Genomic DNA, 27,406 nt, shown 5'->3' with positions numbered 1-27,406 from the left:
ATGCAGATAACACAAATTAAAATACTACTGACATTGGCTGACTGGAGAGACAGCTCAGCAGTTAGAGTCTTGCTGCTCTTTCAGAGGACCTACATCCAGTTCTCAGCATTCACATGGTTACTCACGACCATCTGTAACTCCAGCTCCCTTGGCTCCAACATCTTCTGGTATCTGCAGGTAATAGGCATGTATGTGGTATATGCACATAAACACAAGCAAAACACTCATACACATACAATTTTGAAAGTCTTTTAAAATGATAGCATCAACACACATTAGCGGGGTGGGGGGTGGAGGTTAATCTTACAACACACTAACTCTAGACAAAGAACTATAGACAACTAAAAAATGTTGACAACAGGAAACAGTGTTTCCTGGGGGGGGGAAACATATAAATTGGTTACCCAATACCATGAAATCATATACATACAAGTAACATGTAGTAGACTGAAAGGGCTGTATTTATATATTTAGGAATACACATCAGTAACAAAAGTTAAAGAGAAAGATACCATGAATTTAAAAGAGCAAGGGACTACAAAGGAAATGTTGGAGGAAGGAAAGGGAAGAGGGCAAATAATACTGTATTTAAATTATTCATTTAGGAAAATGAAGCTCACGAATGTATTTGACATTCTTATACCAATGACACAATACAGAAATTAGTGTCCATATACAGCAATACTGGTTCAAAGAGTTAAAACCCCACAGTGCAAACAAAAACAGTCACAAAGAAATTAAAATGTACAATAACTATACATTCACATTAATGATCCCAATTATACACAGGCAGACAATGCTTACTCGAGCATTTTCATTTTATTTACAATTTGTTCAACTAGAGTGCAGGAATCAATCCCACTTATCTACAAAGTATTTCTTTTAGAGAGTACCTTCACAAGTGCAAACTCCTATCCCTGCAATTCAAGTATCTGGCAACTGGAGTAGTTTGTATAGTCTGATATTTGGAGAAAACAGTCAAAAGCTTGCTTGTATGATTTAGCACCTTCCATCATTTTTTTCAATGAGTATGTCATACATAGACTCACTTATTATATTCCATTCACTGTGATTCTCAAAACATTTGGTAGTTGTATACAAGAACTACATTTAGTTAATAAGTTTGGAATGTAAGAGCTTAAGCTGTGGTGGCTAAGAGATGGTCCTGTACCCAATGCCAAGGGCAGATATGAAACCAATGTAAGACTGGAGGAAGGTAGGCAGCCAAGGTCTATCCAAATCTCACCCCTAACTCCCACCCCAGCATCACTGCCATCACACCTGCTATCATTTGCACTATTTCCCAGACCTTGTGTGTGGAAAATGTGTGGGTATACACCAGGCTTTGGCTCTAAAAGAAAATATGGGAACTATCATAAATCTAAATCTCTGATCAAAGGCTGGGAAAATGTGGGCTCACATAGAAAATGTGTTTGGCCATTAGTTTTTCTATTTAGCAGGGACACATTCTATCTCTAATCTACTAACACTAGAAACTAACTCCAAGTCAGTAAAAACCTTACACTTCTGTGTATTCAGGCACCTTAACATCTGGCTGGTTTGAATCTTGTCAAGATGACATCTGATAAAGCAGACAATATGCACCAGAGCATACTCTCTGGTCTGCTTTCTCTGAAGGGAGTTTTTCTATGTGTTGAGGTTTTGAGACTTCTTCCTAAGCCTTAGCCATACTCCTCCTCCAAAAGCTTTGGCTCCAGGATCACCTTATCCACATAATCATTCAATGATCCAGAATTGCCAGGTCAATGAGAAAGGTGGCATGTAAAGAGAAGACACTGTGCCATCACAGTACTGATGAATACACATGCTTGGGTGCCCACTCAAGGCCCAGATGACTGCTGAACTGAACTCATTTTCAATACACCACTTGGGAGTTACTGGAACCCTTATTTGTCTCCCTCTTATTTTCTCACTCCAGTGAGTCAGGGTGGATTGCTAAAATTCTTGGAAGGTATTAAGGTAAATAGTAATACTATAGCATATCTCAGGTTAACTTTACAAATCAGTACCTCATACCCTAATTCAACCTGAGCACGGAATTTTCTAAACACAGAAGTTTTTTGCACTACATACTCTCTCTATTAGAGTATCAGTAAGTAACATGGAGAAAGGCGAGAAAGACTGGATTTAGAGAATATAGCAGAAAAAAAGATTGTCCTGAATTCCTGAACATCCAACTTACTATAGGAGCATTCATATTATGCTGCCACTGCCTCATCTTGGCTGGGGGTTCATCTAATGATGACTCTATATTGTTATAAATTCCTTCCAGGGGGAGACATAATCAGTGTCTACCTCTTCTAAGAGCCTAAGGTCCTAAAGGCAAACCAAGTTCCAAATAAACCAATGAGTTTATTTGGTTTTCTTACGGAGTGAGAAAACTCTTGGAGGGTTACCTCCAAGAGTGTGGGTTCTCCATCCCTAATGGGCCACATCTGGAAAGTTTTACCCAGCAAGAACTGGGTTTCCTCCAAACAGCATAGATGGGGAATATGGTGCCTTCACTAGTCTTCCCTGGAATGCATACACATACACACATATATATAGAAACAAATACATACACACACTGTCTTAAATCTTTTCTCCAGGCAGTCTATAGAATTGCCAGTTGATAGGGAGCAGCTGGCTACTGAGGGGAGGGGAGGAGGCTATAAACCATCAACAAGCCCAGCTGGGATTAGCTTTTGCAAGGTGGTACAGCTGAATTTCCCAAGATGGCAGCTACTTTGCTCAGAGGACAGACACCTAGGACACAATTATTTAGATTTTTTTTCTGCCAGAGTTGAAAAATGGTACTGAAGATTATTCTCCCTTCAGTCACAAACAGCACTGTCCCTTGACCTCAAACTGTGTGTATCTGGCCCAACTAAAATGGTGCAAAGCTAGTGTAAATCACCACTGTGCTCAGACAGGATATTTGATCCTGGCTCTTAACACTCACTTCATTCGTTATCTTAGGCATTGGTCTAAATTACTTTGTATATCTGCAAAATGTGGTACAAAACCCCATGTATCTTGGTCTCTCACGTGTTCCTAATCTGAGATAACGGTTACCACTCAAAACCGTCATTTCTATGAGGATTGGGAAATAAGTACTGTTAATTTCTTGACTCCTATGGCAGTGACTGTCCAATTAAAACGACTTTGAGAAGATCCACCATCTTTTCTCTTGCCAGATGAAAATAAGAAAACACAGAGCATCAGTGACTTTAATGGTCCCACAAAAGACAGTGCCTACCAGGTACAATGTCACAGTCACATCCAACATACCTTAGCACCACTTCTGAACTACATAAAATTTTATACATGCTATTATATACCACTCCAGGCCCACCAGAGTTGGACAGGCTATATTTCTAGTCTTGAATAGCAATATCTCAATGACCATGGAACATAAACAAGTATCATACAGGACAAAATTATTATTTGTACATAGTCTCTCACCTATATAACTTTTCTGATGCAGAATGTGATTTGACTATCCAAGTTTTCCTATGTTCTTTAGCAAGGTCCCTTAAATGTTTGTTTTGCATGATTAGTACATATATAATATTCTACACTATAAAATGTTGGATTTTTAACATCCTCAGGACTCTTCATAGCATGTATACTCATATCAACTGAGATTTGAATTATCATTCAAAACTTTTAAACTTGAAATCCATAAGCTTCTTCACATGTATGATGCTCACAGTGAGATACCTACAGTAGAGTTTTCTTACATTCTTTCCAGACAGGGTCACACACCAACCAGTATGGATTTTCAGATGTTGAAGAAGGCCTCCCTTGTGGCAGTTTTCACATGTTCTTTGCTGTCATCATTCTACATTCTCTGATGTCAAGTCATCTTGGTTGACTGCAAGCTTTCTTGCCTTCTCTACACTATTAGTGTGTCTCATCTGAGTTCATTCATACTGAAAGAGGCATGAGTCACAAAGGTAAGTTTTCCTGCATTATGCACATCGACAGGACTTCTCAACTGTAAGAAATCCATGGTATGGAGTGAGGACTGATTTACAGTAGAGAGTTTTTCTTCATTCTTTATACTCACAGGGTTTCTTAATTGTATGACATTTCTGATATTGGCTGACATGTGAGTTGCAGGAAAATGCTTTTCTCTATTCTTTGTATTAGTGTCATGTGTATGAGTTCCCAGATGTCGGGCAAGTCCTGACTTGCAGAAAAAAGCTTTTCTACAATCTTTACATTCATAGGGCTTCTCACCTGTATGTATTCTATGATGTAGAGTTAAATGTGACTTGCGACAGAAACATTTGCCACATTCTTTACATTCATAGGGCTTCTCTCCAGTATGAGTTCTATGATGGGCAGTGAGCTCTGACTTGGAGGAAAAAGCTTTCCTGCACTCTTCACATTCATAAGGTTTCTCACCTGTATGAATTCTATGATGGCGAGTTAACTGTGACTTGTAGAAGAAAGCTTTGCCACAGTCTTTGCATTCATAGGGCTTCTCGCCTGTGTGAGTTCTCTGATGTTCAGTCAGGGTTGACTTATAATAGAAAGATTTCTGACATTCTTTACACTCATAAGGCTTTTCACCTGTATGAATTTTTTGATGTACACGGAGGGTTGATTTGCAGTAAAAAGCTTTACCACATTCTTCACACTGATAGGGCTTCTCACCTGTATGAGTTCTATGATGTGAAGTGAGCTCTGACTTGGAGGAGAAACCTTTCCTACACTCTTCACATTCATAAGGCTTCTCACCTGTATGGGTTCTATGATGGCGAGTTAAGTTTGACTTGTAGAAGAAAGCTTTGCCACAGTCTTTACATACATAAGGCTTCTCACCTGTATGGATTCGCTGATGTTCAGTGAGGGTTGACTTATAATAGAAAGCTTTCCAACACTCCTTGCATTCATAAGGTTTCTCACCTCTATGAGTTTTCTGATGTACAGTAAGGGTTGACTTACGATAGAAAGCTTTACCACATTCTTCACATTCATGAGGCTTCTCACCAGTATGAATTCTATGATGTACAGTGAGTTCTGATTTGGAGGGAAAAGCTTTCCTGCATTCTGTACACTGATAGATCTTCAATCTTGTACGAGTTCTCTGATGTCCAGTGAGTGCTGACTTATAACAGAAAGCTTTCTGACATTCCTTCCATTCGTAGGGTTTCACACTTGAGTAATATTCACGCGGCTTGTTGTGCTGCGATGGCACATTAATCGATTTCATACATGGTTTACATTCATAGGGCTTTATACCTCGATGGAGTTCCAATTGAACCTTCATTTCTGCCTTGAGACAAAAGAATATGTCAAGGTTTTATATCAGTAGGGCTATTTTCTAGCATGTACTTAATGTTCTGTAAGGATAATAAATTCTTTTAAGTTATAAAAAGTGCATTCCCAATATTTTCCCTAGTGTACAGTTTGCCATAAAAAAGATTTATTTTTTCTATAATTTTTATTATGCATATATGTATAGGGGTATATGCATTCAGGAGTAGGTACCCATGGAAGTCAGAGGTATCATATTCCCCTGGAGCTACAATTATAGGTAGTTAGGAGCAGCACGACATGTGTTCCGGGAACCTAGCTCGGGTCCTGTGTGAGAGCAGCTCATGTTCTTAACTGCTCAGCTATCTCTCAGTCCTATACTTTACCATGTTCTGTTCTGAGATCTGTTAAATGCAATACTTTTCTTTCATGAGGTATGTTTTACAGAATAAGTGTTATGCAAGCAAAAGATTTCCAAAGCATGAAATGAGAGGTTTCTTAAATATCAAACATTTTTCATAACAGTCTTTGTATATTGAACATCATAATGTGACCTTTCAAACTTGTTAGGGAGACTAAGGTACTCAGGGTGCCAGAGGGGCTTATCAGTTATATTATCAGCTTCTTCACTGCCAGCGTCAGATTAGCCTTACTATGGACACTCTACCACTGGTTAGGTTCCTAGGAAAAAATTCTAGTCCTATGCCCAGATTCAAAATGTGAAAGTTCTGCTTACATCCATGTTTTACCTACTTCAATCATCTCTTTGTTTGACAGATTCCTGCTGATGCTTCCCACTGGCCACACATGACTCCCCTGATTTTCCAGGCAACTCTTATCTGAAGCATACACTTCAAGAACACCTGAAACAATATATTAAAAAAAATTCATTAAGCAAACATATTGTTTACTCTGCTCAAATAAAATCGTGTAGTAGATACTTCTAAGTATAAGGGAAGATTACATGAATAGATAAGGTGGTGCTAAGTCATGTTCCTTTGCTGCTTTTACTCTTGTGAAACACATGGAAAGAGGTCATCCACCGCCTTCTCTGTCATTTCTGGCATACTGTTTAACTGCTGGGGTTACCCTGAGCTCCTTTTCTCCATTACTTTAATCATATACACACCACCTGACATCACATCTCTCCCATGTGGCGGGGGAAGATTTTCTTTCACTATCTACCCACTTGACATAGGTTTCATAGTCTGTTATGAGCAAGAATGTAGGTTGTTAAAAGGATTATTATGTATGTGATAGAAATTTGTTTAATTTGCCCTGAAAATCTGCAGCAGCATTTCATTGATCAATGTATAAAATCACCGTTCTCTCACACTAGAGGACAGATTCTTCAAAAATTCTTTATAATCCATCTTCTGTTCTACAAATCTCTTTTGTTTCTTAGACATAAATACATTTTTGAAAATAAACCATTTTATTAAAAATAAATACTAAGAAATAGTTATGCGCAAATCCAGATTAGTTTGTACCTGTACATATAGGAGAATATCAAGTACATATTTTTTTTTAAGTACATATTTTTAGGTGACTTATACTGTATATCAACTGTACAGGATTGTAACATGAGGGCCGGCTTGTTGGGGTTTCTGTCCCACTCAGTACCCCACAGCCGGCAAATTCCAAAGAAAATCACACACAGGACTCCATAAGATTATAAACTAATTGGCCCATTAGGTCAGGCTACTTATTAGCTCTTATAACTTATGTTACCCCATTATTCTTATCTACGTTAGCCACAAGGCTCAGTACCTTTCCCAGCGGGGCAGCTTACATCTTTCCTCTCTGGTGGTCTGGGCAAAACTGCCGAGGAAGCTTCCTGCTTCCTAGAATTCTCTCAGTCTCTTTGCTCCACCCCTCTTGCTGTCTGGCTTTCCCGCCTATACTGCCTGCCTGGCCAATCAGTGTTTTATTAAAATATGATTGACAGAATACAGACAATTCTCCCACATCACAGAATTATGGACATAATTTATCCAAACTCATGGCTAGGGAAGTCATAGTCCTTAAGGGAGAACCTAATTTGTCCTCTAATGGCCATATTATCAAACTGCATCCTAAACAATTATGTTTCTATCTATACATCTGTGCTACTCTAAAACTTGATCAGAGAAGTTTCTTATTGCACTGGGTGGTGGTTAAAAAACACATACATTACTGTTCAAACTAAAAAATTGAAATAACAGTCTAGATGTCTATCATATGATGAATGGATAATGAAAATGTGATATGCATACACAACAAAAGCTTTTATTCACTCATAAAAGAAATTATGAGCTTTGTAGGTAAATAAATGGAGCTGGAAAAAAATTATTCTGAGGGAGGTAGCCTGATCCAGAAAAAGATGACGCATGCTCTCTCTCTCATATGTAGATCCTAGCTTTGAATCTTTAGATGTGTGTGCTTAAATTAGAGGACCTGTAGAAGTTAGGAGAACTAAGAATGACATGGGAGAAGGGAGTAAGGAATGGAGGATATAACACATGTGTTATAAAGGAGTAAAAGGAAATAATGCTACAGGTAGGGTTCAGTGGGTTGGTGGTGAAAGGACAGGGACAGGAACAGGTATATAGTGAAAGATAACTAACACTAAAGACCTTTTGAAGTCTTATGGAAACCCACTTTAGATGCTTCCCAAGACAGACAGACAAAATGTAATTAGTTACCCTATATGGGGAAAAATGCCTTAGATGTTACAGGCTATTGAACAAAATGTTCAATGCATAGGGATTGTCTATTTTCAAGGTGTTGTCAGTATGGTTCCAAAGACTTCTCTTGCCCCAACATTACAAGATATTGCTACTGCTCTGAGTTACCCTTCAGAACTTGATGTTAAAATCCAATTTCCGAAGACACTACATACTTTAACTATGGGACATGGAAAGATCAAGCTGATATTGATCTGGAAGCTTCAACCCTACTTCCTATCTTTCATAGTCCTGGGAAGTGCCATCATAGTGTTGAAAGAAAAAAGTAATCAATGGTCTTAACCAGCTGTGAACCTTGAGAACTACAATAATGACTGGCCTAAAAAGATATACCTACTTTTGCAAAAGTGGCATGAAATTTGTGGGGGAAACAAGCACTTGAATTGTAGTTAAGCCCCACTCCATAAGATAGAACTAATGCCTGATACTGGTAACTGAGACAAGAACCTGTGACTGGGTAGGTCATAGGCTGTCAGGCACAAACTACTTCCATTTTTTCTACTAAATAGTTACAGTATTAAACAGTCCACTAAGTACTTATCTTTATATTCATAGATTAGTAGTTTTCAACAATCATTTACCAGAGTGGCAATCCTAAAGAGACGTCTGTATCAAATGCCTAAATCCCAAGGGTCAAGGAACACCACAAAAGAAGGGGAAGAAAGATTTTAAGGCCATAAGTAGTAGATGACTGTTGATAAACAGCATATTTCAGATACAATAGGGTCATTGTACACATGAACTCACAGGGTTTCTGGTATCAAGGTTTCAGTTAAAAAGATTTAGAAGGCTAAATGGGCTTGCTATTATAGTAACAAAGCTGTTGCCTCTTACACTGTAAGATGTCTTTCCCTTTTCTATCATCTGCATTTAACTAAAACCATGTTTGAGCAAGTCTTTCTAATTTATATTGGTCAGTGATTCTGAATGGCTCCTTTTCTGGATGTATACATGTTTTCTGGTTTTGGTTTTTCGTTCTTTCCAGGTATTTGTGCAATTTTCAACTCTATTTTATGGATTACATTTTCTGTGTCTTTAGTCTACTTCTCATTTCTCTGTTCTGTACCACAGTCATAGAGTGCACCTCCTTTATAGTCATGACTGAGCTTCCTTTTCCTATAGAGTTCTTTCACTACAATAATTTCTCGACCTTACTTTCATTCCTAAAATTCTTCCTTCTACACAGTCTACTCCAACAAATGTTGCTTTCCATTGAGTGATCTATTTATTGAACTTCTTTCTTTAATTATTTAAATGTGTATTTTCTGTCACGATCTCTGTTCACTAAATTTGTCACAGAAGCATTAGACTCCATTCACTTATTTATTTGAATACCACTTTAGTGCATAAATCATTACTAAAACCACACTTTTGCATTTTATACCTGACATTCCACTATCTACAAAATACTCAGAATCAGTTATTGGATATGTCCTAGTTTTTCCAATAATTATCACCATTTACCTCGTTGCTGTCATGCATATTAGGTTTGTGTGCCACTGACAGCCACTTTGAAAGAATGGGGATGGAAAGCACCCCTCATCTTCTAAAAAGCGTCCTAGCAGCCTTTTTCACCTTTGGCTTCAACTCCCAACATCATTCAGAGAGAAATCAAAATGCTGAAAGAACAACACCAAAACAAATCAGACATAGGAATAATGCTAAAAACTTTAAAAGGCAGGCATCCCATACCACATCTCTAACCACCGGAGCCTTGGCCCTGGCTGCTGCTGGAGAGGTAATTGTCTGGGTTCCTGGCTGGAGGATCCAGAGAGCTGGACCCTAGCTCACAAAGGCATGTGCCATGCCCCACCCCAACCTAGGGAAGTCCTAGGGACCTGGGAGCAGTCTCTCCAAACCAGCAGCCACACCCCACTGCATCTCTGATGACTGGAGACTTGGCCCTGACTGTCCCTGGAGAGGTGAATGTCTGGGTTCCCAGTCGGACTGTCCTGTTCTCTTGACCCTAGCCAACAGAGGAACATCCTGTGCCCCACCGCCAAACAGCAAACCCCAGAGACCCCAAGCAGCCTCCACAAACCTTCAACCATCCCTCACTGCACCTATTACCACCTGAGTCTTGGTCCTGACTGCACCTGGAGAGGAGCCCCCAGAGCCACATCAGCAAATAGCAAAGGCACAGCTCCACCTGCACCAGGAGGTAGAATGACCACCTAAGCCACAGGTCTCACCTGCACCAACTGGAGGAGGAGAGATACCCTGAAGCACTTGGGATTGAGATTAAAAGTATAGTCTGTGCCACACTTTTCTCAAAAAGAGAGAAAATAGCTTTTCTGTTCTAATGTATACTGTCCTGTCACCTCTTTCTTGATCCCAAGTACTCTTTCTCTCATGTTCTCTTTGGAAAACATTCTCTCCTTTGTGACTCTGGCACTGGGCATTTGTGTATCAGCATGGAAAATATGCATTAAATGCCATCCTACCCTTAAACTTCCGATGTGTTCTTTCCTAATTTAAAACTATATTCTGCAGTTGATTTTTCTTAGGCTACCACATTTCCAAATTTCTTTCTCCATAAAATGTCCTCAATTTACATCCATATATATATGTTATATATATATGTGTGTGTTTTATATATATATATATATATATATATATAAAGTTTTTTCTTTCTTTTTCTTTTTTAAGACAGGATTTACCTGTGTAGCCCTGGCTGACCTGGAACTTGCTCTATAGACAAGGCTGGCCTCGAACTCAGAGATCTGCCTGCCTGCTTATGCTCCCGAGTGCTGGTAGTTCAAAAAATTTTTAAGAGTCATCGTAACACTATCTAACCAAGAAAGTGAAAGATCTATTTGACAAGAACTTTAAGTCTTTGAAGAAAAGAAATTGAAGAGGATACCAGAAAATGGAAGGATCTCCCTTGCTCTTGGATTGGGAGGATCAATATAGTAAAAATGGCAATTCTACCAAAAGCAATCTATAGATTCAATACAATCCCCATCAAAATCACAACACAATTCTTCACAGACCTTGAGAGAACAATAATAAACTTTATATGGAAAAAACAAAAAACCCAGGATAGCCAAAACAACCCTATACAATAAAAGTACTTCCGGAGGCATTACCATCCCTGACTTCAAACTCTATTACAGAGCTACAGTAATGAAAACAGCTTGGTATTGGCACAAAAACATGAATGTTGACCAATGGAATCGAATCAAAGACCCAGATCTTAATCCACAAACTTATAAACACCTGATTTTCGACAAAAGAGCTAAAAGTATACAATGGAATAAAGAAACCATCTTTAACAAATGGTGCTGGCATAACTGGTTGTCAACCTGTAGAAGAATGAAAATAGATCCATTTCTATTACCATGAACAAAACTCAAGTCCAAATGGATTAAAGACCTCAATATTAACCTGACCACACTGAATTTGATAGAAGACAAAGTGGGAAGTAGTCTACAAGACATGGGCACGGAGACCTCTTCCTACGTAGAACCCCAGACAATAAGAGCAACAGTTAATAAATGGGACCTCCTGAAACAGAGAAGGACAAAGCAAAGGACACTGTCATTAAGACAAAAAGGCAACCTACTGCCTGGGAGAAGATCTTCACCAACCCCACATCAGAAAAAGGTCTGATCTCCAAAATATACAAAGAACTCAAGAAACTAGACTTTAAAATGCTAATTAACCCAATTAAAAAATGGGGTACTGAACTGAACAGAGAATTCTCAACAGAAGAAGTTCGAATGACTAAAAGACACTTAAGGTCATATTTAACTTCCTTAGCGATCAGAAAAATGCAAATCAAAACAACTCTAAGATATCATCTTACACCTGTCAGAATGGCTAAATTCAAAAACACCAGTGATATCCTATGCTGGAGAGGATGTGGAGTGAGGGGAACACTCATCCATTGTTGGTGGGAATGCAAACTTGTGCAGCCACTGTGGAAATCAGTGTGGCAGCTTCTCGGGAAACTGAGAGTCAACCTACCTTAGGACAAAGCAATTCCACTCTTGGGAATATACCCAAGAGAAGCCCTATCATACCACAAAAGCATTTGTTCAACTATGTTCACAGCAGCACTATTTTTAATAGCCAGAACCTGGAAACAACCTAGGTGCCCCCCAATAGAAGAATGGATAAAGAAGGTGTGGCACATATACACTTTAGAGTTCTACTCAGTGGTTAAAAACAATGAAATCTTGAATTTTGCATGCAAATGGATGGAAATAGAAAACACTTTACTGAGTGAGGTAACCCAGACGCAAAAAGAGGAATATGGTATGTATTCACTTATAAGTGGATTCTAGCCATAATTAAAGGACACTGAGCCTATAATTCGTGATCCTAGAGAAGCTAAATAAGAAGGTGAACCTAAAAAAAATCATATAGTTATCCTCCTGGATATTGGAAGTTGACAAAATTGCTGGGCAGGGGTTGGGAGCACGGGGGTGGGGGTGAGGTGGGGATAAGGGGAGATGTGGGGAGAGAAGGGAGAAGGGGAGGATGGGGAGAGCTTGAGAGGAATGGGATGGTTGGGATGAAGGAGGGGTGGATGTGGGAGCATGGAAATATATATCTTAATTAAGGGAGCCATTTTAGGGTTGGCAAGAGACTTGACTCTAGAGGGATTTCCAGGTGTCCAAGGAGATTCCCCAGCTTGTTCCTTGAGCAGCAGAGGAAAAGGTGCCTGAACTGGCCTTCTCCTATAGCCACACTGATGAATATCTAGCATATTACCATAGAACCTTCATCTGGTGATGGCTGGAGATAGAGACAGAGACCCATATTGGAGCACTGGACTGAGCTCCCAAGGTCCTAATGGGGAGCAGAAGGAAAGTCAGGACCGCGAGGGGCGCGTTCACTCACTGAGATGGTGGGACAGATCTAATGGGAGATCACCAAGGCCAGTTGGAATGGGACTGATGGAGCATGTGATCAAACTGGACTATCTGAATGTGGCTGATGGTGGAGGCTGACCAAGAAGCCAAGGACAATGGCGCTGGGCTTTGATTCTACTGCATGGATGGGCTTTGTGGGAGCCTTGTCTGTTTGGATGCTCACCTTCCTGGACCTGGGGGGGGGAACCGAGAGGACTTTGGACTTCCCATAAGGTAGGGAACCCTGACTGCTCTTTGGCCTGGAGAAGGAGGGAGAGAAGAGGTGGGGGGAGGGGAGGGGAAGAAAGTGGGAAGAGGTGGAAATTTTTAATAATAATAATAAAAAAAGGGCAATCATAACACTAAACTAAAATAAATGAATAATTCTTCAACAATGCCTTACTTTATACTTTTCCTAAAATAAAACTTCATGTGTTTCTCCCCCCACCTCAGGTTAATATTCTTGGTGTCTCTTAGCTCACTGTGGTAGATTATTATGGTACTGCTTCATTTTTCTCTCACTAAACTTAAGCCCTTCAAGAGATACATTTGAATGTTAATAAAATTTCTGATCAAGACTAAACACTGAAATACATAAATCTTCAATATTAAACAAGGTAAGAATGACAGTGAGAATTCAGATGAAGTATTTAGAAAGAGTATTTAACTGACAAATGTACAGATCATATGTGTGATCATATGTGTGTACATACATGTGGGTAGTGGAAAATGGAGGGAAAACGATGAAGACTTTTAGCCCAGCATTAACTACACAACAAGATGGAGGGTAGTGTGAGCTATGAGACCCCCATCTCAAAGCAACAACAAAAATGCCTGCGAAATGCTGTAGGTGGGCCTTCTGTCTATGTGCTATTTTCATTGGTTAATAAAGAGACTGCCTTGGCCCTCTGATAGGACAGAAAATTAGGTAGGCGGAGTAAACAGGAAAGAATGCTGAGAAGAGGGCAATGAGGCAGACGCCATGGAACCAGCCACCAGGTCAGACATGCTGAATCTTTCCCGGTAAGCCACCACCTCGTGGTGCTACACAGATTATTAGAAATGGGTTAATCAAGATGTGAGAGTTAGCCAGTAACTAACTCTCTACAGATAATGGGCCAGGCAGTGTTTAAATGAATACAATTTTTGTGTTGTTATTTCCGGGGTTAAGCTAGCCGTGCAGGAGCCAGGTGGGATGAAAACCAGGCCTGCCCACAGCTCCTCACTACAGCGAAAATCTATACAAAGATTGATTTTTTTTTTTTTAGCAAATTTAGGAAAACAGACTTCAATAATAAAAATAAGGAGAGAGACTGACACAGAATTCCCCATTTGAAATCTGCATAAAATAAACGCCTGACAGAAAAAACTAGTTGTTACTTAGACTAGCTGTGGAATGCTGGTAAAGACAGCTCAACATATTCTATAAGCAGTCAGTCGTCCTTGCTGATTTCCCTTCCTCAGTTTACATTCACTGACCTGGAAGACTCCAGAGTGAGGTCTCTCCTATACTCCATGGCCCAAATCCATGCTCCAACCTGAAGATCAACTCAGGTTTAGTCAAGCAGTGCCCTGTAAATAGAAAGCGATATAAAAATTGTTCACAAGCAGAAAGTTCACTTCACTGACGGACTATGATAGCGCCCTATGAATGGTAAATGAAGCTACACAGAGAAAAAACTTAAAGGACTCAAAAGAAAAAGAAAAGAAAACCTAGAAGCTAGATGAAAAACTTCTTAGAGAACACACAGTCAAAAACTAAAACACCATGTATGCAATCAAAAACAAAAAACATTAATTACTGAGAAGTGTAATTTTATATTCCTATTCAAAACAGCTGCAGGCCAACTATCACTGAGCTATGTCCCCAGCTCTACTGTAAAACTTATTAACCAACAAGTCTAATACCAGTCTGAAAATTCCCAAACACTGAGAAGTTAAAAGAGGCCATCCCCTCCTCCTCGCCAGATGGAAAAATCCCAGGATACAATAGCTGAAAGAGGGGGACTGTTGTAAGTTTGAAAACACTTTCAACTACAAAGTAAGTTCAATGGCACCCAGGAGACACAGTGAAACACTGGTTCAGAAAAAAAAGAAAACAAATTGTCCATGCTCCATCCAGGAATTAATCCACAATCCCATATTCTTGCAAAGAATCCTAATCAAACTCAGTGGTCATAAAACACACACACACACACACACACACACACACACACACACACAAACACAAACACACACTCAGAGGAATGGGGAGGGCATAAGAAGACAACAGATGGTAAAGCTGAAAAATACACTGCATCATGTATGAGATTATCAGAGTAAAAATAAACTAATATTGTGAAATAAAAAAAAACCACAAAAATAAGTCACCATATTTTATGTTAATAAATGGAAGAAATAAAATAAAAATATTAAAAGATGCAAAACCCATACTTCTTAAAATGATTTACAGGATTTAACAATATCTTCATAGTAAAATTAATGCACATCTCCAGAAACAGAAAAGCACTTCCTAAACAATATACATCATGGAAAAGTGCAAGAGACCTGAAGCTAGCTAAGCATCTTGCTGAAAAAGCACCAACATGTACCTACCTTCAAAACCCACTACAAAGACACAGCGGAGAACTGGCACAAAAAGAAACCTAGACACTACTGGAAGAGAACACACAGCCCCAAACAAAACAATATCTATTCAGGGTTATAATGCGGATTTGAAGCATATTCCAAAGAATATAGCATTCCAAATGCTGAAATCATGGTTACTAATTTTTGATAAAGTTAGCAGGTACAGTCTAGCAGAAGAAAATGTGGCTATGAGGAGATGCCCAAAAAGGGATGCTGACATGTCAGAACCCTTTCTTTGCTCTCCAGTGTCAGTGAAGTAAGCGGCATTCCTCAGTTATGTGCTTCCTTCATGTGACTCTTCCACACGACAGGACCAAAGTGACGTGGCCAAGTAAAACCATGGAAAAACCTGGGAAAACTATGAACCAACGTCAATCTTCCTTTTACGATTTCACTGAAGTACTGTGTTGGAGTGATGAAAAGCTGACTAATATATTCGGTCAGTTAATTTTCAACAAAGGTTCTTTCAACCAGGAGGGAAGTTCTCATCTGTAACTCTTGCAGAGAAGTATGGACTATTCATGCTGATAAAAGGCAAGAGATCCTCTCTCTAAATTTACAGACATCAACTACAACAGATCAGGTTCTGAGTGTGCTACCACACACCTGAAATCCCAGCACTCAGGAGATACAGCCAAGAGAATCAGAAGGTCAAAATCAAGTGAGTTCAAAGCCAACCTGAAAAACTGCATTATAAATACATAGTGAGGAAAAAGAAACTCCAAAAGTAAATCAAAGGTTAAAATGTAAGACTAGACATAATGCTGTCTCTAGCATATACAATAAACACCTCAGGACAGTGAGGCAGACAAAGAGTATTGTGATGTCTGCCAGATGCACAGTCATCAAAGCCAAGTCAGTAAAACGTATTACATCAAACTCAAAATCACCTGAACAGAAAAGGCCACAGTGGCTGAGCGATGTACATCACCTTACCACAGCCAGAAAGCAAAGGAAGGGGGAGCAGGCTGACATATTAACATCCTTTTTGGGGGTATCACCCTACAAACAGAAACACTTGTCCAGGAACAGAAATGGAGAGCACTTGTGAAGATGTAAATTGCTATTTCTGAGCCTGTGATAACCTCCACTATCTTAAAACTAAATAACTGGTGGTCCACAAAAGAACTTGGTATACAAATATAGCATTAAAATAAATAGATAGAGCACAGCAATAATGATGGAGCCAATATTCCCTCAGAAGACTGTCATGAACCCCTCAAGAGAGATTCCAATCCAGACCCCTTCTGCCCAACTGCATGTACCACAGAAGGCAAAACTGAGTAAGATGTGGAGTTGTCAGGATTACCACTGTCGGAGAGTCATTTTGGCTGTCTGACCAGAACAAATATACTTTCTGATTAACCATACTGGAATAGATGGAAGTTTTATTGAGCGATTGACTTCCTCCACAATTGAGGTAAACAGAAGATTTCTTATGTCTACACAAGTTCAATGAACCACATCTGTCATAAAAAGCGAAATCTCACATGTCCTCATTATACTTGCAAGCTAACGTAACCTCAAAGAAGTAGAGAAAATGGCAGTTATAAGAGTAGAGCAAAGACACAGGGGACATGGGTAGACAGGGAATGGTTAGCATTTGTTTCAGTACCTGGGGCAAAGGACAAGGAACTTATGTTCCATAGTGTGGTAATAAATATGTTTGACAATTAAATCTTTAAAAATAGCTATCAGGAAGAAAGTAATATATGCACATATGCTAAAATGTCTATCAACTTAGTATTAAAAGTTAGCTGCCCTGGGAGTCAGACTCACCCAAGGAAACCAGGCTACTGTAGTTCTCCAGCATCACATCCCTGTAGAGGGTCCTCTGAGCAGCATCCAGCTCCTGCCACTCCTGCCATGTGAAGTCCACAGCCACGTCCTCAAATGACACCAAGCCCTGTAATGACATACCTCTTGTCAACCCAAGGCCTCAGAACTGGGAAAAAATCCTTTCTCTAGGTGGCTGTGTCTTGCCAGTGTCACATAGAAGCTGGGGCTTGACTTGTATTCTGTATTGTGGGACACATTAAGATCAACACAAGTATCTTACCTCTGTGTTAAAGAGCTAACTGAAGAAATTATAATTAAAGAGCTCTCCACGGAATTATAATAGAAACAAAACTGTATAGGAGCATGTGTTTGTAAGGTTTTCACTAAAAGGAAGAGAATGGATTCTATAAATTCAATCATATAAAAACAAGATTAAATCTGTAAGGCATGCAGAGCACAATGAAAAGGCAGATGCTGGGGCTGGCAGGGTAGCACTGTGCCAGAGTGCAGAAGATATAGGGGCATGAACTCAAGTCCCTCTTTCTATATAGGAAAAAGGAAGGGGATTAGTGGGAGTGTGGAAGGGACCTGGAGAATAACTGGGATTGGCGTGAAGAAAACACATTATACACAGGTATAAAAATGTAATGAAAGCCATTACCATGTACCATTAAAATATGATACTAAAAACGTTATGGAAAAAAAGAGGAGTAACTAGTTTAGTTCTCAGCAGAGCACTATTGTGCACGTTCATGCACTATTTTGCAGGAAGGAATTCTTAGGTTCCATCAAGTCACAGAGGGAGAGTGAAGGAAATGGTTCAGAATGGGATGTACCTACTCCAGGTCACCAAGGGGCTCCAGGACCTGAAGGAAAGGTCTCATGGAGGAGACATGTTGAGAAATCCAGAGACTCTAGGGAAAGATGAACCATTAGCAGCAGAGGAAGAGGGTGGGAGGTTCCGCTCACAGACTTCCACAGACAGAGCATCAGAGACAAGGCACAAGATTGTAACACCGGCAGCCGGGCACAAACGCGGAGGTGCAAGAGAAAGAGAGGGGCGGGGCGGCAGTAGGAAAACTCGAGGAGGCCGGTGGCCCCCTTAGGTGGCCCTGAGACCGAACAGCCAGCATCCCAGTCAGCATCCCCAGCTGACCGGAGTCGTACCAGATCTGGGTGCTGCAGGGAAGCTCGGCACTGGCCACGGGAACGCCACTGCAGGTCCCCAGTGCAGCTGCCCTGGCCAGGCCACAGCGCAGGGGGCCCGGGCGCCTGGCGGCTCCCATCGGGGACTCGGGGCTGGGGACGCTGCCGCGGGTACACGCACCATTTCGGGACTCCGGGTGAGCGGCCCCCTCACGCTGGGTGTCCAGGCACCAGCGAGTCACAAGGCGACGGGACCTGGTGCACTTCGGAAGCAAAGGCAGAGAAGAAAAGCGGCCACAGACGCCAAGATGGCGGGGTCAGCAACAACGGACGCGCAGTTGAACGCCCCGCCCCCTCGACCCTGTCAGTGTGCCTGATTGGGTAGCCTTCGGCCCAGTGCCTCTGATTGGGTAATGTTTAAGGTCCCACCCTGAGTGACAGTTTAGGCTTCACTCTGTGGGTGGGTGAAGTCAGAATGCCAAGGCTTTTGCAGGTAAATTAAGGCAGGGCTGCCCGTGACAGGACCTCCTTCTTATTGGTCTGTATTTAACCTTGTAAATAAAGTAGGAAAATTTATGAATTGCATCTGAATCTATATACATTGTGTCCTATGGATTCCAAGAAGAGCAAATTTATTTATTTTTTTAAATTTTCACTTTAAAAAAAAATCAAAACAAGCCTTTGAACTGGACTGTAAAAACTATCATTTAGCAAACCAATGCTGTGTTTTTCATTGCTTATCTTAGGAAAAATTTGAAAATATGTATAATGCATCCTACATTCATGCAAAATATATCTATTCCTTTTGGGTTTGCTGGATGTAATTATTAATTTCCCTCACAGACAATAATCCAGTGTCTGTGCTTAAGTCATCTTCCTTTGAAGCTACCGGCATTCATACAGATGTGTCTACTGAGAATGCATTTCCTCTTATAGCCAAACGAGGGAGCATATCTTGAATTTGTTTTTTGATTTTAGCTAGACAAAGCTGTTTCTTTCCTCTAGAACTAAGATGCTGCATCAGGCAAAGGGTTACAGCACTCATGAATGACATGTATCGCTCATGCATTTCAAAGTACAGAACTCCTGGCTGTAACCTCTGACTCTCTGCAACTGTTTCCAGAGGAACTTTTAAAATCTGACAAAGTCAATTTATAAAGGAACGGTGAAATCAGAGCCCAGGTTCTCAGACACTGATGTTAATAATGTTTAAAGCTCTCCAGAGTAATTCAGTGTGAGCCCAATCCCCAAAACAACTGCTTACAAACACCAACTTTGATAAAATTGCTTCTTCGGGGCTTCTTAAAGGTTTTATGACATTTTCCTAAGCAAATGTCTAGTTGATCCTGACTGAACAAAAGCAGCAGAGTGGAAAATCAGTTCTACTCCTACAAAGCTTGGTACACTGCTGGAGTCTGTGTTTTATTACTATGATGAGACACCATGCCCAAAGCAACTCCTATAAAAGAAAGCATTTAACTGGGGCTGACTTACAGATTCAGAGGTTTAGTCTATTCTCACCAAGGTGGAGACTTGGTGGCACACAGACAGCCATGTTGCTGGAGGCATAGCTGAGAGTTCTACATTTGGATCAGTGGGCAGCAGGGAGAGAGACAGTGAGCCTGGCTTGGTTTCTGTAACATCAAAATCTATCCTCACTGGCACACTTTCTCCCACATGGCCACATCTACCCCAACAAGGCTGTACTTCCCAAACCTTCTAAGTAGTGTCATTCCCTGATGACTAAACATTCAAATATATGAGCCTATAGGGCCCATTCTTATTCAAACCACCACATGTACCAATGAGTTTAAATTTCATTTTATGTATTTATCTGTGTTTGTATGTACTGGCATACAAAAGTCACAGGACAGTTTGCCAGTTTGTAGGACATTATGAGTCCCAGAAATCAAACTTAAGTCATTTAGTTTTTCAGCAAAAGTTTTTACTTGAGGAGCCATCTTGGCAAACTCCCATGGGTTTGATTAGAGGAGTGTTTAGAGGTGTGCATTTGGGACCACGAGTAACACCACCACCAAGTACCTTGAGAAGACAGGATCCTGGGGATGACACACTGCCAGATATTAGAGTGGAGGACAGTTCTTTTTGATACCAGGACCCTGGATTTTTAAGCACGTGCAGACAGATGCTCCACAGAGACTTTGGTTCTCTCAGGCAACTGTGTCTTCTGTCACATTCTAATATTCACTGCCATTATAATAGGACTCTAAAGGGAAACTGGGGGAAGAAAGAACAGGTGCATGGGAGAAAGAGCAGAGACTCCAAAACTGTATGGTGGGTGGGTTGTCACCCCCAAATATAAAACATTTATCTGACACTAAGGGGATTACAGATTGATGAGGTACAACACCCAGTAAAAAGAAAACCAGACTTAATTATGTGGCAGTGCCGTGAGACTGAGACAGATTCCATCCTCCAAAGAAGACCCACAACGGTAGAAACATCAGGACCTTCCTATCTCCATCTGGCTCAGCCATGCTAGAGGTTCTGAAGACTTTTGTTTCCATCCAGCAAACAGTGGTAGATATTAGTGGAGTCACCCCTGAGATATCATCACTAACATCTTTTAGCAGCTGCATCATACATCCTTTATTGAAAAAAATCAGATCAGTATGCTCTGTCAGCCACATAATGACACATTATTTTGTTCTATTTTGTGGAGGTGTTTGTTCTCTGCAGTAGGAGTTTGATTGCTTGCTTTTTTTGTTGTTGTTTTCTTTGTGCCACTCAGGATCCAAGAGACAGCTTTGTCCATGGTAGGTGAGTGCTCCATGACTGCGTTACAGTCCATTCTCCCTTGCTTTCTTCTGAGACAGTGCTTTCCACAGCCTTGACTTCTTTTCTTCCTGCACCTGCCCCAAGTGCTAGGATTATAGTAGTGCACCACCGCAGCCATATTGCACTGAGACCTTATGCTGTCCCAGATCTGTGCTGACAGGAGCTAACTCATTTGACCCGTCCCCTATCCCTTTGGAGGATGGAGGTGAAGGAACCCATGTGACAAGGTAGATCCCTGCTGACAGGCAGTGAAACCCCTCCCAGCAGATAAGTTTTTCTTTAAATCCAGGTTGCCCGTTTTTAGTTTTAAATAAGAAACCTAACGCCAATTACATTTTGTGTTCTTGCATGATATATATTTACATCATATCTTATTTCTCTGAAAGGTTTTCTAGTTTGTTGAATTACTAATGTTTAGTGCTTTCTTCATTCTGATGTGTGGTGTTAGTAACTTTCATTATTTCCTAAGCTTTAAATTTTGCTTGTTTTTGTTCTTCTCTGCGTTCAATATTCCTTTAAGGGTCTTATGCAATAGCACCTTAGGATTTACACAATTATTTATCTTAGGTTTACCATGAAAGGCTGTAAATTATTCTTTTATTTTTAATGAATGACATTGCAGGATATAGTTGCTCATTTAGCAATATTGTTTGTTTCAGAGAATGAAAAACGTAAGCCCATGCTTTCTGGTACTAGAGTTTCAGTTTAAAAACCTCTTATGCTAATAGGTAACTACACCCTTTCCTGTTACAACCTTCACTGTTCTGTACTGTTGACATTTTAACTACCCGTATAGTGATGGTTTGAAGAAAGTCCTTTTGGTACTTATTCACATCAATTTGTTTATCTTAAGGGCTTCCATTGCTGGATGATTGTCTTTTTGTTTTGTGTTGGTTTTGTTTTAGTTGGTTTGGGAGGAAGACTAGAGTGATGTGATTTTCTTATAGAAATCTTCAGAATATATTTTCAATGTCTTGGATGTACTTTACATCCTCTTGGACTCCACAGACTCAGAGGTGCTATCCCTTAATCATTCACAAGGGAGTCCTAACTGCCATATTCGTGAGTGTTCGTTTTCATTGACAATCATCTCACTGTAAGGCTTCCTTATCTTCATTCCTTTTTATTCTTTCAGCGACATCATCTACTCCATTGCTAGTTTCTAATGGATGTTTTACTTATTGAGATTTTTCCTTTAAAGATTCCAGATTGTATTTTCTTTCAGAATCTCCCTTTGCTGATTTTGTCGTCTGAGATGCTGAATGAGTTGTGGAAGCTTGCAGTGGACTCCAGGTAATTCATCTACTTGAACAGTCTCCCAATTAATTACTAAGTCACTAAAGTTACACTTTTGCATCTTGGACCTGGTCTCCCATCACCTCTGTATTTTCAGAATCAGTTATTGCCTGCATGTACACTTTGTGAGGAGGTATCGTTACTTGCCTTTTTTTTTTGTCCTAGTCCCGGGTTTCCATGTTACCATTTGTGCAGGTATGAAGAGCTCCTCCTATTTTATAAAAAGGATCTTCTCAGTAGCCTCTGTGTAACCCTCAATTTCCACTGCTACATGAAGAGAAAGAACTTCTAGAACACCAATACCAAAATAAATCAGACAAAAGTCAAACAAAACTAAGGACATATAAAGCACCAGTAACTACAAAAATATGTTTTAAAAAAAAGACCAATTTATGATGGTAAGTTTTTTTTTAAAGAAAAATAAGACAATAGAGTTGGGAGGATGAAGTAAAATAGGCTAGTGTGAAAGTTAGCATTGACTGTCAACCTGACAAGAACTAGACTCACCTGGAAGAGAGTATTAAAAACCTATTATCTAGATCAGGCTGTGCTGTGGGCATGTTTGTGGGATATGTCTTGATTGTTAATTGATGTCCGAAGATCCAACCCATTGTGGGGGTCACCATTTCATGGTCTAGGCGCTGAACTGGGTAAGAATATGAAAAACTGAGTGCTAAATATTGAGATTCAAGCCTGTGACAAATAGTTGAGGTGCCTGTTTAACAAATCAGTTCAGCCCTGGCTAGCAGGTTCTCCTAGAGCTCCTCCTCCCAGTCCCTACCTGGTACAGAGTATGGCTGGTATGCCCTTTCCCCTACCCCGATCTCTTCAGCACAGGAAGTGGGCTGTCTTTATCCCAGAGGCTCTTCCTTGTATAATCCTGACATTTTAGTTACCCACCCCTTTGTACCTTTGGCCTCCTGGCTGCTGCACCTGGTTGCCCTCTCTTACCTCTTCCTTCTTCTCCCTCTCTCCCCTCATGGTCCCCCTCACTCTGGTCATGTCCACACTGAACTCCCAGATGCCCCTGGCTCTGGATGTACTCTCCCACACAACTATAATAAACTTTCTAAACTTTCCTCTCCACCACACCTAGGAACAGTAATGTCCTTTTCTTTTCTTTTTATTTCTTTTTTATTCACTAAATAGGCAAGCAGGTAGCATATATTCTCCCCATGCGCTGTACTATGAATCTGATGTGACAAGCCGCTTCAATTCCTGCCTTGACACACAAAATTATGAACTGTAACTTGCCTTTCTGCCCCAAGTTACTTTTTGTTTTGGTATTTGTCACAACAACAAAATATAAAGTAAAATAAAAATTGAAACACCAAAAAGGAAAGAAATGAATGGGGGAAAAGAAAGATTAAAAAGTCAGAGAACAGAATCTGATGTTAAAATGGGGATCATAAAATTAAAAAATACATGTGAATTAATGAAAATATAAATCTAAAAGACTTGAAAAATAAAAAATTCCCAACAATATTAATTTGTGGGAGGAAATGGTAAAAATAAAGAAACAAAACATATAGCTAGAATATTTCATCTATTTCCACTGTGATGGTTTGAATAAACCATGTAGATTTATATATTTGAATGTTTAGGGAATGCCACTATTTGAAGGGAGCAGGAGGTATGGTCTTGTTGGAGGAAGTGTATCACTTGGAGTGGACATTGAGGTTTCTAAAGCCCAAACCAGGTCCAGTGGATATTCTTCCAGTCCTGCATGCAGATCCAGATGTACAACTCTCAACTACTTCTCCAGCACTGTATCTGCCTGCATGTTGTCATGCTCACCTGCCTTGATGATAATGGACTAAACCTTTGAAATTTCAAGCAAGCTCTGTAGTTAAGAGGGTGGCTGGCTGTGTTCCAGGCACCTAGCTCCCAGCTGTCCAGCTAGCTTAACCCCTGAAATAATTACACAGAAACTGTATTCATTTAAACACTGCCTGGACCATTAGTTCTAGCCTCTTATTGGCTAACTCTCACATCTTGATTCAACCCATTTCTATTAAATCTGTGTATCACCATGAGCTCGTGGCTTACCAGGAAAGATTCAGCATGTCTGACCTGGCAGCTTCATGGTGGGAAGCTCTCTGTCTGCTTTCCTCCCAGCACCCAGTTCTCTTTTTCCCGCCTATCTAAGTTTTGCCCTATCAAAAGGCCAAGGCAGTTTCCTTATTTGACCAATGAAAACAACACACAGAAAGAAGATCCTCCTACACCATTTCCCCCTTTTCTGTTTAAACAAAAAAGAAAGGCTTTCATTTTAACATAGTAAAATTATATATAACAAAACAGTTATCAAGCAAGAATTACAGTTACAATATTTATATCTATTTTATCTTTGTCATAATAATGAAAAACTATAACTATCTTATCTATTCATTAATTCCATCAAAGACTCCAGAAGGATATAATATTACCTAATTAAACAAGAAATAAGCAACTTCCAAACTCTAGAAATGACAGAGACATCTCACAGCCTGCACAATCACCCAAAGTTTTTCTGTATCATTGGGGCATCCATCTTCAGCCTACAGGTTCATAGTGTTTAGCAGACATTTCCATGAAGCAGGAAATTTCAAAGACAGTTCAGTCACTTTCTTTTGTATCCTTCAGAATGTCTTGCAGATTCTTTCATGAATCAGGAACCCTGAAGGATCATCTCACCTTTAGGCAAGTTCAGCAGTCCTCTCTCTGTGGGTTCTTTATGTCCAGTTTATGCAACAGTCCAGACAAGAGCAGTTTCTTGCCCAAATGGCTAACCAACTCCATAAGGAGCCTCTTCGATGCCCATCTTCCTCTTGAAGCAGATTGATGCTTCCAGGAGCAGACGTGTCTCATTGTCATAAAAAGTCCTAAGTTATTAAAACATTTAAATGCCATATTCTGTAGTGTTTGAAAGATATGAAGAATGCCTATCTAACTGAATTATATCTTTATATATCTAGAAAATCTAACCAACATTACTACAATCTTGACCATTATTGATGATTATCAATTAACAACCTATATTTCCTAATTATACATTACATTTTTAAATGAACTACACAATCACAATACCTTAATCAAGATCAGAAATACATATACATATAACAAAATTGACCTTAAATTTCTATCAATAAGGCAAAATTTATACCAATGCAAATTATTCATATCTATATCATAGCCCATTTTAATGTAAAAGAACAATAAAATAAGCAATATTTGGGAATATGGATTTAGTCATTTCTCTCCAAACTGCTTCATGCTAGACGGGGGTGCTGTTAATCAGGTCTTTCATGGTATATCCTGTTTTCTAGGTCCCTCTCAGTCAACAGTTGAGCAAAATAATTTTTTGAGGGTGTTCACAGCAACCTTTCAGGAGGGCATAGTCTATCATACCATATTGGTCTAAATGCAATCCATAGGGTCTCATCCTCTGTGAAAACAAAGGAAGAACTTCTTTTCAAAAGCATCATATCCTTAGATCCAAATTCTGAAGTCAAGATAGCTTCATAATACACATGTTAGATTAGTTTAGCAGACCACACAATGAAATGTCTTTCTGTATTTAGCTCCTTCACAATCAAAAAACTGAAAGAAAATAAAATAATATACAGAATCCAAACTCTCTGTGAATTTTCCATTTTTACGTGGCTTATTTTCTTTATTTCTTTTAATCTATAACTATCTGTACTCTATCTCTTTAAAGAGTTTACCCTTTTTAAAAGCATTAACTTTATTCTCTATATTCTTTTTTTCTCTCTCCCAAGCCTACATATGTCTAGCTAAGACTGTGACCCATTTAGAGGTCTTTTATGTTTGAATCTGTCCTATTGCATTGTCTGTAATTCTTTACTGTCCAGGAACATTTTTGCTTTGTGCTTTTAAATTGCTAAGCACTTAAGAATCTAAGCTGTGACATTCCTAGGTCAAAAAAACAGGTACTATGAGTTTGCCCCACCCAGTCCAACATGGCAGAGCCACTTGTGCCTCTGAGTCAGTTGTGCTTTCAGAATATGGCAACATATTACAAAAATTTCCTAAGTGAAATAAGTCTATCTTTTTTCTTCTGAGTTTTTCATCTCATCTAACCCACCCATGAACTTTAACCTTTATTTAATTATTCAAGGTTTCAAACTCAACTAAAATGTATTCTTGTCATGTGCTAAATGTTCAAAAATATCATTGTCAGTACATAATTAGCAAGTTGCTTCAGTGGGTCAAAATATTAGAGGGTCATCGTTCATTGAGTCTTTTAGTATACTTATTACTATGTAATAGGAAGACAAGTGGATAGATAGATAAATGATAGATTTGTGATTGATAGATAAGTATATGGATGGATATATAGATGATGGTAATGATAGAGAGATATAGAGATAACTATCACATTCAGTTATTTGTATTATGTACTTATTTAATTCTTGATTAATCTAAATCTTTAAAATACAGTTGTGTGAAATTCTTTCACTTTGTCTATAGTCTCTGGAATTCTTTACATACCACAAATTTTAATTTCCTTGTGTGAGAGAGACAGAGACAGAGAGACACACAGAGAGTGAGAGAGACAGAGAGCTGCCTCCTCAGAGAGAATGGCGGAAAGGAAGCAAGAAGCAAGTGGGTAGAGCTTGTTTTTTAAAGGGATCTTTGCACCTGATTACACACTAGGACCCTGACTGGCCAGGGCATAGTCTAGGTACATCCTGGCAGATGACAGGCCAGGCCAGAATGATGCCTGAATTCAACAGTGATGGCAGCAGGGATTAGCCACAGAAATAACTGAATTAAGTGAGAAGAAATAGTTTTCTGATGAATTCAGGATTTCAGAGAACATGCTGAGGGGAGCTTTTTGCATGTTCAAAGAAAAAAATAGCAGAACTGGAATATGCTTATTGGATTTTGTTAGGATTTCAA

General features: G+C 39.6%; 1 protein-coding gene across 3 annotated transcripts; it reads right to left on the bottom strand.

The window, feature by feature from the left end:
• Positions 1 to 233: 233 nt before the first annotated feature.
• Positions 234 to 18,748, bottom strand: LOC125398810 (uncharacterized). Of its 3 annotated transcripts, XM_048431790.3 has the most exons (5): positions 18,588 to 18,747; positions 17,261 to 17,387; positions 14,333 to 14,425; positions 6,022 to 6,131; positions 234 to 5,287 (listed from the first exon to the last, which is right to left on the bottom strand). In XM_048431790.3, exons 1-5 carry the CDS (start codon positions 18,588 to 18,590, stop codon positions 3,917 to 3,919), a joined length of 1,704 nt encoding a protein of 567 aa, XP_048287747.3. In that variant the 5' UTR covers positions 18,591 to 18,747; the 3' UTR covers positions 234 to 3,916. The 3 variants fall into 3 exon arrangements, with proteins under 3 accessions (XP_048287747.3, XP_087759530.1, XP_087759529.1); XM_087903404.1 differs by lacking the exon at positions 14,333 to 14,425 and having other exon boundaries at positions 18,588 to 18,748; XM_087903403.1 differs by lacking the exon at positions 18,588 to 18,747 and having other exon boundaries at positions 17,261 to 17,399.
• Between the last annotated feature and the right edge of the window lie 8,658 nt (positions 18,749 to 27,406).

Source organism: Myodes glareolus, chromosome 2 (assembly GCF_982192425.1).
Source record: "Myodes glareolus chromosome 2, mMyoGla1.1, whole genome shotgun sequence".
Classification (NCBI taxonomy): Eukaryota; Metazoa; Chordata; class Mammalia; order Rodentia; family Cricetidae; genus Myodes; species Myodes glareolus.
The sequence above is the reverse complement of the archived record's forward strand: the minus strand, read 5'-3'. Positions and strand labels throughout refer to the sequence as shown.

Bases quoted from the DNA above. Each gene is read 5' to 3' on its own strand.
- LOC125398810 (XM_087903403.1), bottom strand. From the start codon at position 17,399: ATGTCATTACAGGGCTTGGTGTCATTTGAGGACGTGGCTGTGGACTTC. The intron at 14,426-17,260 runs GTGAGTCTGACT...TTCTATTTACAG, and splicing joins CAGTAGCCTGGTTTCCTTGG to GGCACTGCTTGACTAAACCT. The intron at 6,132-14,332 runs GTCAGTGAATGT...ATATTGTTTCAG, and splicing joins CTCACTCTGGAGTCTTCCAG to GTGTTCTTGAAGTGTATGCT.